General features: G+C 35.8%; 3 protein-coding genes across 6 annotated transcripts; 1 reads left to right on the top strand and 2 right to left on the bottom strand.

Moving 5' to 3' along the window:
• Positions 1-4,193: 4,193 nt before the first annotated feature.
• Positions 4,194-9,849, bottom strand: fam162a (family with sequence similarity 162 member A). Of its 2 annotated transcripts, XM_019097317.1 has the most exons (6): positions 9,756-9,849; positions 9,612-9,668; positions 6,664-6,744; positions 6,234-6,345; positions 4,599-4,707; positions 4,194-4,493 (listed from the first exon to the last, which is right to left on the bottom strand). In XM_019097317.1, exons 2-6 carry the CDS (start codon positions 9,661-9,663, stop codon positions 4,377-4,379), a joined length of 471 nt encoding a protein of 156 aa, XP_018952862.1. In that variant the 5' UTR covers positions 9,664-9,668; positions 9,756-9,849; the 3' UTR covers positions 4,194-4,376. The 2 variants fall into 2 exon arrangements, with proteins under 2 accessions (XP_018952862.1, XP_042607896.1); XM_042751962.1 differs by lacking the exon at positions 9,612-9,668 and having other exon boundaries at positions 9,756-9,809.
• LOC109082438 (protein MIX23-like) lies at positions 9,741-12,199 on the top strand. 3 transcript variants are annotated; one of them, XM_042751963.1, is made up of 6 exons: positions 9,741-9,869; positions 10,185-10,259; positions 11,285-11,410; positions 11,566-11,712; positions 11,789-11,848; positions 11,928-12,199. In XM_042751963.1, exons 2-6 carry the CDS (start codon positions 10,209-10,211, stop codon positions 11,976-11,978), a joined length of 435 nt encoding a protein of 144 aa, XP_042607897.1. In that variant the 5' UTR covers positions 9,741-9,869; positions 10,185-10,208; the 3' UTR covers positions 11,979-12,199. The 3 variants fall into 3 exon arrangements, with proteins under 3 accessions (XP_042607897.1, XP_042607898.1, XP_042607899.1); XM_042751964.1 differs by lacking the exon at positions 9,741-9,869 and having other exon boundaries at positions 9,971-10,259; XM_042751965.1 differs by lacking the exon at positions 9,741-9,869 and having other exon boundaries at positions 10,209-10,236.
• A 1,810-nt stretch (positions 12,200-14,009) lies between these two features.
• On the bottom strand, positions 14,010-15,076 carry cst14a.2 (cystatin 14a, tandem duplicate 2). Its single transcript, XM_019121034.2, has 3 exons — positions 14,908-15,076; positions 14,720-14,821; positions 14,010-14,571 (listed from the first exon to the last, which is right to left on the bottom strand). The coding sequence occupies exons 1-3, from the start codon at positions 14,977-14,979 to the stop codon at positions 14,443-14,445; spliced, it is 303 nt and encodes a 100-aa protein (XP_018976579.1). The 5' UTR covers positions 14,980-15,076; the 3' UTR covers positions 14,010-14,442.
• Between the last annotated feature and the right edge of the window lie 6 nt (positions 15,077-15,082).

Here is a 15,082-nt window from a genome sequence, read left to right as displayed (position 1 = left end):
GCCAACGCTATGGCTCCAGCAACGTCTGACCTCCGGGTGGTCATGGGCGCCACACCAACACTGCGCGCGGAGGCTCTGCGGTGTCTGAACACTGCAGTTAATCACCACTAATTGAACTCCAATGAAGGAATTTCGGAGCTGTTTAAAGAAATGTTTCCCGACTCTGACATCGCGAAGTCATTCACGTGTGGTAAAGACAAAACCGGGTACATCATCAGATTTGGATTAGCATCGTTCACAGTTCATAGAATCCGCAACAGTTCATAGATGATGCCCGTTTGTAATGCATCAACTTGCAATGAATGCCAGCCAGTGTGCTGGAACTATCCATTCTCTCCATTGCACATTTTATGTAGTTTGTTTTATTTTTATTTACTAAGTGAAATAAATGTGCAATATGTTGTCAACATTAATCTCTAAATCTATTCTTTTTTTGTATGTTATATATGTCAAAATCTGTGTAAATAATAGAAAGGTCGCTGATTAACACTTGCAATTCAGTGCCGTGATGGTTTTAAAAAATATTCTGAAGGTAGTAAAAAAGGTATTAAAAAGTAGTAAATTTAACTTAAGGATTGCTGTATATACCCTGCACCAATAATAAGGAAATTGAGAAGATGCTAGGCATGTAACTGAAGATGGGCCTAATGCAAATGTCTGGAGTCCGTATGTATTGGGAGACTGACACACGGTACCCCGTTTCTTTTGTGATGTCCTGCAACAGATTCCAATCTCTGTTGACTTCATTACACTTTACAAACAACTTAACTGTGTCAGAGATGGAAAAGAAGGACAAACTCTGTAAACTCAGACCATGGCTGAATTCATTCAGGGAGAGATGCCTGCAGGTGGATGAAGAACACAACTCTGTGGATGAAATGATGATTTCTTTCAAGGGGGGATTCAGTAACATCAAGCAGTATATGCGTGACAAGCCACACCCATGGGGGTTCAAACTGTGGGTGAGAACTGGAATTTCTGGCATGCTGTGTGACTTTGATGTGTACCAAGGGAGTGTAGATGGAATACGACAAGCCAAATCTGAACTTGGACTGTCAGGTGATGTTGTGATGAAGCTCGCCTCCACACTTCCAGAGGGTCAAAACTACAACAAACACATGGGAGGTGTGGATTTGTTGGACTCATTTGCTGCCAAGTACAAGTTCCCCATGAAATCCCACCGCTGGTACATTTACATCTTCTGGCACACCATCATTCTTGCTGTGATTAACGCCTGGCTCCTCTACAAGCGGGACTGTAAAGCTCTGAAGATGACAAAGAAAGCGATATTGAACAGGAGACAGTTTCAGGCACAACTTGCAACCTCTCTCATCCTGGTGAACATACACAACACAGCACCCAAGAGAGGGCGACCATCTTCAGGGAAGACGAACACATACAAACATTCGGATCCTCAGAAGAGACCATCCTCAACAGATGTGAGTCCCCCAGCCAAGAGGTCATCGGACCACCCCCCACTGGATGTATGCAAAGACATGATTGCACATTTCCCAGTAAAGACGAAGAGATGACGTTGCAGACACTGCAATAATGGATACACAAACACACCGTGTAGCAGGTGCAATGTTTGCTTGTGCTTCTCAACTGAAAAGAATTGTCTTAGGGACTATCACTGAAAGTAAACACGGACTTTATTCAAACCACATTGAAAGTGATATAAGAAAAAGTTTTATAAATAGTTTTTTTTTTTTCAATATTTTTATTAATAAATGCTTATTCATAAAAAAAAAAAAAATTATTGTTGTGTGATTATTACTCATGATATATACTGTTATGGGGCTAAGTAAGCAATCAACCCTGTTCAGACAAAGTGAGTACAAATACAGAAATCCTGTTCCTAACTAGGGCCAACATTGCAATATTACAACATTTCCCTAAAAACTTACTAAAATGTAAAAAATTTGAAAAATCTTTAATTTCTGCTTCAGAGACCACCTAAAACAATATCTGAGAGGTCAAAAAAAAAGTGCTTGTTTTTTCTATATTTGGGTATTACAGGGTTAATCAAGCACAGACAACAAACATCGGCTTTAGGGAAAACCTAAAATGTATATTTGCTGAAAATGTACTCACCCTCGGGTCCTCCAAGATGTAGATGAGTTTGTTCATCTGAACAGATTTGGAGAAATTCAGCATAACATCATTGTGCTTCTATAAGCCCGTCTGCTGTTTTTGCTACATATTTTTAAATGTGAACCAGTGGATCGACAAAAAGTTAATGCATTATAAAAGTCTTAAGACACTAAGATATTTTTTATGTAATTTAATATAATTGATTAATAATAGCCTAATTGTTTAAATTAATATAATAATTGATACTGTTGACTCTTCCCTTTTCTTAAAAAAAATTGTTTAAAGGCTGAAATGTGAAGTGTGCAGGTCCTAAAAGGTCTGTAAAGATCTTAAATTTTGTTTAAAAAATCCTGCAGTTACGCAGTTATTTTATGGTACCATTTGGAATAACTATTTATTTATTTTTCAATAAGCCCTTTTTAACTGGGCTCTTATGTTGTTTTGAGAATGTTCTGTAGTAAAAAAAAAAAAAAAAAAAACTAGGACCTCTGTACATTTGTTTGTTGCAAATTTACAGACAATGCAAAGTTTTCCTTCTGAATTAGCTTAACTGCAGTTTTATAGTTAATAAAATCTTTAAAAACAAGTTACATTAATTATACTTTAATTTCCTTAAAAAAAAAAACGGAAACTGAGTAAGACGATGTAAAAGGTGTGTGGATGTGAAAATGCTGGCCCTCGTCACTATCACTGCTATAGAACATATAGCCTATGAGCACTATATTAAAATCCCAGGACACCCCTGGTCCGAGCGTTCACTGCTATTTATTACTTCGCATTGTCTGACATGAATATTCCATTCATTCATAAAGAGACAGCAGCGATTCTACAATGGGTTACATTTTAGAGATAGGCCTATTGAGTTAGAAAATATAAGGTGATAAGTCTGATTAACATGACACACACACACACAGACATGTGAATACTCAAATAGAATAATTCTGTTGTTTCAGGTTTCTAAATTCCAGGTTTATGCTTATTATTGCCATATTATACATTTTAAGTATTTTAGTTCATACAATAATACATTTATTTCAATCTCCTACTGAAAATAAATAAATAAATAGAAACCATATAATTTGTAATGGTTTTACTGGTTATAATGAAATTGTATTGGTTTTAATGGAAACTGTAATGGTGCCTGTTGGTCTCTACTGTTAATGGCTTCTGTTGGTGGCTTTTGTTAAAACCATTACATCCTAATGTAATATGTCCCAAAAAAACACACTACATGATAGCATTGTTTAATGGTTAAAAGTTGATGGTTTGTAATTTATGTGATGGTTTGTATTGTTTTTTGTCAGAAGGGTCACCATGGGTTTTGTGATGTTATTTGCCATAAATACAACAGAATTGCTGTAATATTGTGAGATAGTAGCGACTGTTTGTAGTTTTGGTGGGCCTAGTTGGGAGAAAATCCAGTGCCGTTTTTTTCACTCTCAGTCCGTCACTGCAGGTGAGTTCTGCTAGACTCAGCGCTGCTCTTTTATTTTGATTAGATAATCATCAAGTGTTCAAGAATAGAAGCAGTTAAAGTGTGCAATTATACAGTTTGCTGGTATAATTGTAGTGCCCTGTGATTTCCGTGATGCGGACGGAATCCAGTCATAAAAACAGAATTCAGTTTAACGCAGAATGTCACGGAAATGGTCACATTTTGAATGAATTAATCAAAAGTAGGTCATTACACTTAAATCAAATCGCGATATGGACTAGTATCTGTTACTATTAAGCTGCAAAAGTCGATTTAAATATGAATCCTGCATGTTCTGCGTGACTCTAATGAATGGCGCAGATGCAAGGTTTCATTTATACTGAAGCGCGTGTGATGCTCGCGGTGATTTCAGCTTCTGTTAATCATTAATAATTAATCGGTATCGGCCAGTGTGGTCCAACCTAGCTATCGGTATTGGCAAAATCCACTATCGGACGACCTCTACTATTTATATTACTATTAAAAATCAGCTTTAAAAAAATTTAGATCGTAATAAGACTTTAAAGATAATGGTAAAGACAAAGAACAGTGGAACACAATTTTATTTTTTCTTAATATATATATGTATATATACAAAAAAAAAAAAAAAAAAAAAATCACACGGTGAAAATCTCACATCTTTATTTTATACACTACTCTAAAAATCTGTTAACTATGTGAAGGAAACCCTGTACCACCTCCACCAGAGTTCCCATGGTGTGTGGCATTTGACATTAAAAAACTGGCTGTTGTATGATGACAGCTGACACTGAGACATGGGCCTTGATGGAGCTCAGATGGATGCATCTCACTGGGCTTTCTCTGCAAGTGCAGTGGCCTCCTCCTTTTCTCTCTGTGCTTCCTCTCTCCATCGAGCCTTCTTCTCCATGTTTTGAGAGGTCAGATTTTCATGCCGACCTGCCGCCTGCCATGCAAGGCATCGGTTAAAGGATATGAGAGCCATATATTACACAAATATTACCTTATAAATATTAGCTTATCATTTATACAGCAGTACACTTTTTATTACCTGTTTCCCAGAGACAGCTATAGCAATGCATGCTATGATGGTCAGTGCCATCATCACATAGCAGGCCTTCACACGCGCTCTGTTCCTGGCAGCATCAATCATCTCAAATCTGAAAACAGTGCAGTATTTTCATAAGTAAAGAAAATACTATAAAATAGTACATGAAGATATGCTTAAACAAGTCAAGTCTAATTGTACAAAGAAAAAAATTTTAAGAGTAGGGCAGGGTATCACAGATTTTCTAATTCAATTTAAGGGCTCACAAAAGCTGCTTTAGCAGGTATTACAGGCATGATGAAATGAAAATAAGACCAATCAGACCAATCACCGCAGATTAGTGGCATGCAAAGGAGGGCTTTGGAAAGATGAATTGTTGAGCGAATCGATTGGGAGTCATTGAGCAAGTAAGGTACAAATAAATGCATATTATAAGACAATGAAAGTGTTTTTTGGCAACCTGTTGGGGACTCCCAAAACCAATATATGAACCTTTCATTACCAATAAATTAAAAGAACTAGCTCGTTGGAGTAATTTCTTCTTGAATCGGGCTTCACTGGTAGCGCTGTGTGCTTTTGATTCACTGAAAAGAACCAGTTCATAAGAGTCGCTTGTTTTTTAATTGAGCTTCACGGTCACGTGCAGTTGTGCACGTTTGTTTTTGCATGTAGGACAACGATAGAAAGACGCTTCTTGTTGTTATTTCGAGGTACAAGTTGTTTGTTTTTTAATTTCAACATATCCAGTACAGACTGAGAATCCACAAACAGTTCATGTAATACGATTTCCTTTGCTGTGGCGCTAAAGATTCAACAATGGAGGAGCTATGCCGCTCCAAAGCAACGCAAGAAACACAGGGAACTTTCCTACTTGGTACATTACGAAAATATTATTTTTACATATTAAATGCAGAGAGAAAGCATTTAAACGCTCGTTCACACGGTTCACACCAAGAACAATTAACTACTATTATAGACTATAACGATAAAGCTTAAATAATCAATCTTATTTAATGATAATAGGCAAGTCCACACAAAAGCTATAACGTTAATGATATGGAGGAAAGATAAGAATCACTTTCAGAACTAATTTTCCAGCTTTTGAACGATTTAAAACACTGACAGCCAATTAGAATTAACCCAGAATTATCCCAGCCTGCAGCACATTTATACTAAACAATTATGCTAACATAGTTATTGTTCTTAATGTGAACAGGCTTTAACAATATGTTTACACACAGCTACTGAAATTTAATCGTCCAGTAAAATACGATTGATCTTTGGGGTTTTAAGGATTGACACTTTGATTATACAAATGAATATCGTGATCAATCATTAAATCAGTATTTTTACTGATCCCTAGTAAAAAAGCAATAATATGATGGGTCACAGAGGACATGCCTAACATCACAAACAGAGCCCACTCTCATCTCTGTCCAGATATCATCAATTACACTAATTACCTGTCAGTACACTGCAAGTAATCAATCTCGTTTGAACTTCACAGTGGACGTCTCTTGTGTTCCACCAATACTCTGGCAGAACTTTAGTCACATGACCTCATATACCAACTATATGCTCAGTAGTATGCCTGGAGCTGGGGGTTTATCTCAATGCAAACAGGAAAAGCCCACTTACGACACAAACTCTGGAATCTGTTCTGCAGTTTTGAATCGCCCAGACCACAGCAGCATCTTTTTATCCCATTCTGATGGGCGGTAACCTGGTACTTTAAACCCAAGCCGTTGTGCTAGAGAAAACAAGGAGAGAGGAAACACAAGGTGAAGAAAAGTTAGTCCACTTGGAAAGCAATGAAATTCTCTTTAGTACAATCTGATCCTTGTAGAACAGCCAAAACAGGACCCTATCTTGCTCTACATCATAATTATGCTGTTGCGTGTTACGTGCATGTTTTTTCTTGCTTTTGAATTCCTTCTTTGAATTGTAACAAAACGTCCTGGAATGATGTGCAGTGTCATGTCAAGTGCTGTGTCATGACATGTGCTGCGTCATATGCCCCGCCTTCTAATGCAGGTAGGTAGAAGTGAATGGATATTCGAGTACTGACCCTGGGGTGCGGATGGCCCCTCTTGAGGCTTGCTGCACAGTCTTCTGCTCCCTGTGGTCATCACACCTCTCCTCACCTGCCCTATAGGAGGAAAGGGACCATTTAGTGAGAATTCTGTCATTTACTCACCCTCATGTTTTAAATGGTTTGACTTTCATTCCTTACTGGAACATTTTTTGCTGAACTGTCCCTTTAAGTCTGTCATGGTGATAATGATGTTTATGCAACACAAATGTGTTGTTTCCTGTAACATTTGCACTGATACAAGTTTAAAACATAATTTGTTTGTTTGTTTTTTGCCCAGATGAAGAAATGACATTGCATTTAAAAGCTTGATTTAGCATTTTAGCAGCTGTTTAAGAATGATCTTTAATTCAATCATTTGAACATCTTATTTTTGCTAGGCAAAAAAAAAATTTTTTGTACATACAGAGCAATACCACAGCTTTTAGTAATTATTTTTATGATATTCACAACACACACTCACAATGTAAATTATAGATACATATATACGCACACTACCAGATAAAAGTTTCTGAACACTAGGATTTTTTGATTTTAAAGAATTCTCCTCTGCTCACCAAGCCTGCATTTATTTGATCAAAAGTACATCAAATACAGTTAAATTTAGATTTTTTTTTACAATTTAAAATAACTGTTTTCTATTTGAATATATTTTAAAATGTAATTTATTCCTGTGATTTCAAAGCTGAATTTTTAGCATCATTACATTTATTATTATTATTATTATTGTTGTTGTTGAAAACAGCTGAGTAGAATTTTTTTTTTTTTTTTTTTTGTGAATAGAAAGTTAGAACAATATTTATCTGAAATAGAAACCTTTTGTAACAATATAAATGTTGTTATCATCATCGTGATCATCTTTTGATCAATTTAAAGCATCCTTGTTAATAAATTTTAATATATACTGTATGAAAAAGATAATTTCGAGAATAAAGTCGAAATGTTTTGAGAATAAAGTCAAAATATTACGAGAATAAAATCGAAATGTTTCCAGAATAAAGATTAAAGTTAAAATATTTTGAGAGTATATTGTGGCCTTGCACATGCAAAAATGTCCCGGATTGGAAGCACCAGGAGATATTCCAAAATCTCAGCTTTCAAAATCTGTCAGTTTTATAGCGAAATACAAACAATATATTACAATAATGTGTTTTTCAAGCTCTTTAATGTGGCATGACAGATTGCTTCAGTTTAAGCGGCATGTGTCTTTCCAATTACAATAATGAGACATTATTTTCATTATAAATTAAGATATAGGCTGCTGTTTTTTCATGCCTTCTGATGTTCCTTCACTTTTATATCTTGCTATAAACTTGAAATATAGAAGAAAAACACATGTATAATTTGTATTCCATGATAAAACTGACAGAATTAGAAAGCTGAGCTGTGTCATATTAAAAGCAACAAATCACAAAATTATTGTGATTACTGGGTGGCTGGCGTGCAACAAGTAATGAATGAAAGATGATAAATATTATGTCCAATCATTTACTGTATTATACCCTGAATATAACAGCTTGTGACCAGGCCTAGTCACTTACATGTTATAGCCTACAGGCTACCTCAGAGAATAAAACAATATAACTTAGTCTATGTTAACGAGGTGAAGCCCACTTCAACTTTCAGAACGTTTTATTAATTAAATAGTCTACATGTGAGGAATTAAAGTTTGGATGCCACACACGTTTTTGCGGAGTAGGTGGTGGAATTTTCACAAAGAAAACAGTTTAATTTAATGAATTGTCTCACATAAATACAGCGATCTGATCATGAAATGGCTTGAAAAACACATTACAGTTAAGACACATAATTTGTGTTTCGCTATAAAATTGATTTTGAAAGCTGAGACATATTAAAAGTAGGCCTACCGAAAGCACAAAGCTTATTGCTATTGGGTGGCTGGCGCACTACAAATAACGAATGCAATGGAAGACATGAAATATTATTTCCAAGCATACTGTACCCGCGAGTATGACACATGGTATGATTTCTGCTAATAATCCCACATATATTTGTAACGTTAGTGTATTTAAAAAAGCGTTAAAAAAGAGAGCTACAGCGCCCCCCAAAGGTTTTCCTGTTCAGTCTGTCAATAAATATCATATTCTTGATATTAAGCGGTTTCCGCGAGTCCTTAAAACTGACTCTTCCTCATCCTCATCCTCATCCCGGTGAGATGCTGCGGCCGCTCGGACGCAACAGTATTCAAATCAATCCCGGTGCCCTCAATCCGGAACATTTGCATCCCCAAAAAGCCCTACTCTCAAAATAATATAACTTTAATTTCTACGATTTAAATTATCGAAACATTTCGACTTTATTATCGTAATATTTCGACGTTATTCACGAAATATTTCGACTTTATTCTGGTAATATTTTGACTTTATTCTCGAAGTATTTCGACTTAAATCTCTAAATCTTAGATTTTTTTTTTTTTAGCGTGGCACTAAAACGCCGTCGTATAAGTTACCACGGCTCTTAGTATTTTTTTTTAAATAATATTCATAATTTATATATACTGTGATGAATATATAAATAGATTATATTTTAAGATATTAGACACGATAAGATACATAATAATATATAACTCCATTAATGATGTATTACTTTACCGGAAATTATACTATGGTACATTTTTTGTAAGAGAGATCAGATGGAGTTGTAAAATCTTTATAACGAGGCGTGGCTCATTTCACGCATTAGATAAAACATAAATTAAACGTAACAATCCACGCAACAACCTTATGAATCCGATCATGCCAGTCTCGAAAAATTAAACTGCGTCACAATGTATATCTAGTCATGTTTTCACTGCTAGTTTTATGCCGACAAGTGTTTGAAGAATGCCCACTGTGCCCAGTGCCAAAGTTTATCATATGCTGCCTGGCTGCGACCAAAACAAATATTACACTTAAAATACTGACCTATTAAAGTGCCAAAAGCGGCGCGAGGCCCTCTGATCATGTTGAAGATCATGACTTCTGAAGAAAAATATGATGAAATATAAAGACAATTTTTAAGGCATGAAATCGTGCCCAAATCACAATGCCAGGTTTAGTTCCTCTAACCTTAAAGTCAGCTCGAGTTCATGTGCGAGCGCAGAGCTGTGGTGTAACCCTGAAGGACCCTGAGCAGCCCAAACAGCTCACCTCACACGAGTGCCTGTCAAGGACACAAGTTACGTATGTAAAGTGAGCGTAACACGAATGTAGTTGTAAATGGTATAACTAAAAGTAAAGTTAAATAAAATATATAATACTAAATATCTGCATTTCTGCAAAATATTTCGCATAAATCACCTGTGGATTTTACTTGCTCATGTTTAATCTAAAATTTTATCGTCAGAAATAATTCTGTCACACTATCTCTGTTAAGTTGGCTTACTATAGTAAAAGCTTACGGGAACACTTAATAATTACCTGTAACGTTGATTAGTTAGGCTCAAAACAACAGTTTTTAGAGTAAATGTAATTCAGGCAGTATTTGGTCACCCTCAGCGCGCAGGACCTCTTCAGTCCACTATGGCGGCGCCCGGTGGAGCTCTGAACTGTGAGGACTTTTCAATGTTTCAGGTAAAACGTGCAAAGTTGTTATCAGGCAGGATAAAATTATGCAGGATATTTAAGCGCATACTGATTTTTATAAGCACGTTATTATGATGTTAACGGGAAGGTTGTGTGAATGACTGACCCTCGTGGTCTGTTGCATGCAGTAGTGAGGTTCAATGAGCAGCAGAGCAAACATGAGCGATTAAGCAACTGCGCCGTGCTTTGTAAATATAAATGTATGCATTAGACGAGTTTTAATTTATACACAATACTAAACATTTTTTAAATCATCAAGTACATATGGTTTAATATGTGGGTTGTTGGACTCATTAACTTTTTTCAGGACCAGGATTTTCAGTTAAAGTTTATTATAGGGGAAGGTGTATAATGTAGGTGTTTTGACATTTTATTTTATTTTATTTTATTTTATTTTGTTTTATTTATTTTTTGAAAACAATTTTATGTATGGTTTTGAATGATCTCTCAGTGTTTTTTCCAATTCATTTAATAGTTTCTGAGGTATTCTAGGTGTCCCTCAGTTAATATAAACCCATAAAGCCGCATGCATAGTAATTACACAAGAATTAGAAAATCTAGTTTGAAACAGATTTTCACTCTGCTTAATGTTGTCAGCTACCTGTGTATATATATATATATATATATATATATTATATATTATATATTAGTTATACTCTACACTTTATGTAACGTGTCATAGTTACCAAGGTTTTTTACCTTAAGAGAAAATAGTAGCAGTTCTATCAATAATGCCTAAATGGAGGGTAAGATGTTTTCTTTGCTAGTGGATATTGGATTCAACATGTTTATCAATCTGTTTTCTTCCAGTTAGCACAGGTATCGTATTTCTTAACAAAAAGATTGAATCCAAGATTTACAGCAAATTAGGTAAAGAATTTTCAGCATAGCAAGGGTTGAAAAGCATTAGAACAACTGTGATTGCCTTACTTACAATACAAGAACAAATGGTAACTTAAAGTTGATTTTTTACTTAGATTGACATACTGTGCATCTCTGTTCTTGTTCTGTAGGAAGTATTAAAAGCGATGCGCACCATAGATGACAGAATTGTCCATGGCCTCAATACTACCGTGCCCACTGCATCCTTTTCAGGCAAAGTGGATGCCACACAGACCTGCAAAGAACTTTATGAATCTGTATGTATCACCATGCAAAATACTATTTAAAAATAAAAAAATATTATTAGAGATCCCCTAATTTTGTTCTTGATGTATTACTGATTTAAGTATAATGTCATAATCTGTGATGCATTAATTACAAGCCCTTTTTCTGTACTGCCTATGCCTTTCAGCTCATGGAAGCTCATCTTTCCAGAGATAAGGCAATAAAGTCATGTATTACAGAGACCTCTGCTGTCGTTGGGCAGTTACGTGAAGAGAGGGCAAAAGATAGCGACAACTTGTCAATAATCAAGCAACTCAGGAAAGAGCAAACTAAGGTAATGTCTTTATTTATATGTACTTGGGCTGAAATTGGTTGGACTCTTGTTTGAATTCTCTAGTATTTCCCTACAGTTAAAACTCATGCAGTCTGAGCTAAATGTTGAGGAAGTGGTCAATGACCGGAGTCTGAAGGTGAGTTATTGAGTGTCTCCTATTGATCCGAGTGGTTTGCATTTTTTTAGAAGTGTTTAATTATCATGTTTTCCTCCAGGTTTTCAATGAAAGGTGCCGAATTCACTACACCCCTCCCAAGATCAATTGAATAATACTTCTGTTGTCAACATAAACTACACAGTTGTTCTGAGGAAAACACCTGGAGCTGAGCCTGGACATTGTCACTGACCTCACAAACCCTCCTCCATCAGTATGCTCTGTGGCTTTGTGTTTCTTACAGTGTAGAAACACTACTGTTGCACGAATCCTGTAAACCTTTTCGTATAAATATTGTACAAAAGATTTTATAAACCATGAAATGTTTTCCAATTGCTGAAAAGTTGTCTGTTATTTGCTTTGCGATATAGTGATTAATGTTCATTTGAAGTGAAGGGGACATAAAGATTATTAATCTGTTCTCAGATGTTGATGTGGCCACCTGTGTTAAAGGTTTTCATCTCATGGGAAAACATAACTATTTTACAAGTTGGAGATTTCGTATGAATATGTTGTGAATTTTATAAAAACATAACATTTTTAGAAAATATTTGCATGAAGGCCAACCCCTAAACATAACCATCACTATAAACAGATCATGCAAAATTGTACAAATGATAAATACTAACAAATTAACCACTAATTCATCAAAACTTACACAGTTAAGAATTGCCATTAAATAGTTCTGGGTTTTAAGTTTTTAAATGCCACAGACTCCCAAATATGATGATCCTTGTGTGAGGGACCACCCTAAAATTTAGACCCAGACATTTATGTGTATATTAAACATTTATATTATATACAGTCATGGCCAAAAGTTTTGAGAATTACATAAATATTAGTTTTCAAAAAGTTTGCTGCTAAACTGCTTTTAGATCTTTGTTTCAGTTGTTTCTGTGATGTACTGAAATATAATTACAAGCACTTCATACGTTTCAAAGGCTTTTATCGACAATTACATGACATTTATGCAAAGAGTCTGTATTTGCAGTGTTGGCACTTCTTTTTCAGGACCTCTGCAATTCGACTGGGCATGCTCTCAAACAACTTCTGGGCCAAATTCTGACTGATAGCAACCCATTCTTTCATAATAACTTCTTGGAGTTTGTCAGAATTAGTGGGTTTTTGTTTGTCCACCCGCCTCTTGAGGATTGACCACAAGTTCTCAATGGGATTAAGATCTGGGGAGTTTCCAGGCCATGGACCCAAAATTTCAACATTCTGGTCCCCGAGCCACTTAGTTATCACTTTTGCCTTATGGCACGGTGCTCCATCGTGCTGGAAAATGCATTGTTCTTCACCAAACTGTTGTTTTGTCACACCTGCCTGCTGCCATTCCTGAGCAAGCTCTACACTGGTGGCACTCCGATCCCGCAGCTGAATCCTCTTTAGGAGACGATCCTGGCGTTTGCTGGACTTTCTTGGACGCCCTGAAGCCTTCTTTACAAGAATTGAACCTCTTTCCTTGAAGTTCTTGATGAACCTATAAATTGTTGATTTAGGTGCAATCTTAGTAGCCACAATATCCTTGCCTGTGAAGCCATTTTTATGCAATGCAATGATGGCTGCACACGTTTCTTTGCAGGTTAACGATGGAAGAACAATGATTTCAAGCATCACCCTCCTTTTAACATGTCAAGTATTCTTTTTTGACCCAATCAGCCTGACATAATGATCTCCAGCCTTGTGCTCTCAACATTCTCTCCTGAGTTAACAAGATGATTACTGAAATTATCTCAGCAGGTCCTTTAATGACAGCAATGAAATGCAGTGGAAAGGTTTTTTTTGGGATTAAGTTAATTTTCATGGCAAAGAAGGACTATGCAATTCATCTGATCACTCTTCATAACATTCTGGAGTATATGCAAATTGCTATTATAAAAACTTAAGCAGCAACTTTTCCAATTTCCAATATTTATGTAATTCTCAAAACTTTTGGCCACGACTGTACATAGCAAAAATATAAATATATTATGAAATATAAGTTATATACTTAATTTACTGTTTTATTTTAATAACATTTTAAATTTTTATTTACTTACATTTTATTTTTACACTGGTAAAACCCCCCTCATATAATCCTGCACTTTTATAACTTGACTAACAAGTCCAAATACGCCCCCCAAAAAACACCATTCAAAACTGTCCATCCATGCATTTTATGTGAATAATGAACATTACAGGCAGTTAAGTATAAAATACGTGTTTACTGCATCAGTATCACTAATTACAAAGCCCAAAATGTGAAGGCCAAACTACTGACATAGGTAACTAGATGGGAGTTAAGTGATGTTTTTAGTATGTGGGAGAGAAAATGAACTGCTATTTTACAGCTATGCCAAACACATAATGGATGCATGTATTTATAGGATTGCTTAATTCACAGTGAGTTTCACAGGTAGTGTTTACCCATGATCCCACTAGTCAATGAATACATTTTGTAAGGTCACTGCATGTAATAAATGAGTTAATATTCATCTTCAAGTGTTAATGTAAACCTTTACTTGGTAAAAATGACAACAATGAGCTGCATGAGTATTTTGGGCAGTATTTATGATGATTTGCTTAAGTTTGCTTTAGAAGTATTCAATGGGATCATGATGAGCCTTGGATGTCTGTATGCTGTGCAGCTCCAGTTTTTCTCCAGCATGGGGCAGAGTCTTATAGACACGTAGGTGAATGTACTCATCCCCTCCTACATGCGCCTGAAACAGATTATTTACAACAATGATTTTAAAACGATATTATAGCTGTTAAGGACTATATCTGAAGCTTGTTTTTACAGACATATTCCGTACATTAACAGGGTACTCCAATAAATTCATTCATAAAATCACGGGGATTGTCTCTTACCTTAATGAAGTAATTTGTCCCCGCTACAAGTTGTGTTTTAAAGGTTTTTGCGGTGAAAACGTCAAACTTGCGCCCAGCTTTATCCTCGGCATGAGACTTTATCTGTGGAAAAACGCGAACTGTAAGTTTGCTGTTGTATGACGCATCACTTCACTATTTCTATTTATCTGCAATGAAAAGTTACCAACCTCATCGCATATTTTCTGCACCTCTTCATTCGCATCTTTCGCCTCAGTTGTTCCGCCACAAAGTAAAGGCATTTTATATACTGTCTGAGCGTTAACAAAAATAAACCGTGCTGTCTTCTCACGATAAAATTGACTGAATGGAAAGTTTACTTCCTGGTGATCACGAGACATTGGA

This window comes from Cyprinus carpio, chromosome B24, assembly GCF_018340385.1.
Source record: "Cyprinus carpio isolate SPL01 chromosome B24, ASM1834038v1, whole genome shotgun sequence".
NCBI lineage: Eukaryota > Metazoa > Chordata > Actinopteri > Cypriniformes > Cyprinidae > Cyprinus > Cyprinus carpio.
This window is presented reverse-complemented; position numbering and strand designations above follow the sequence as displayed.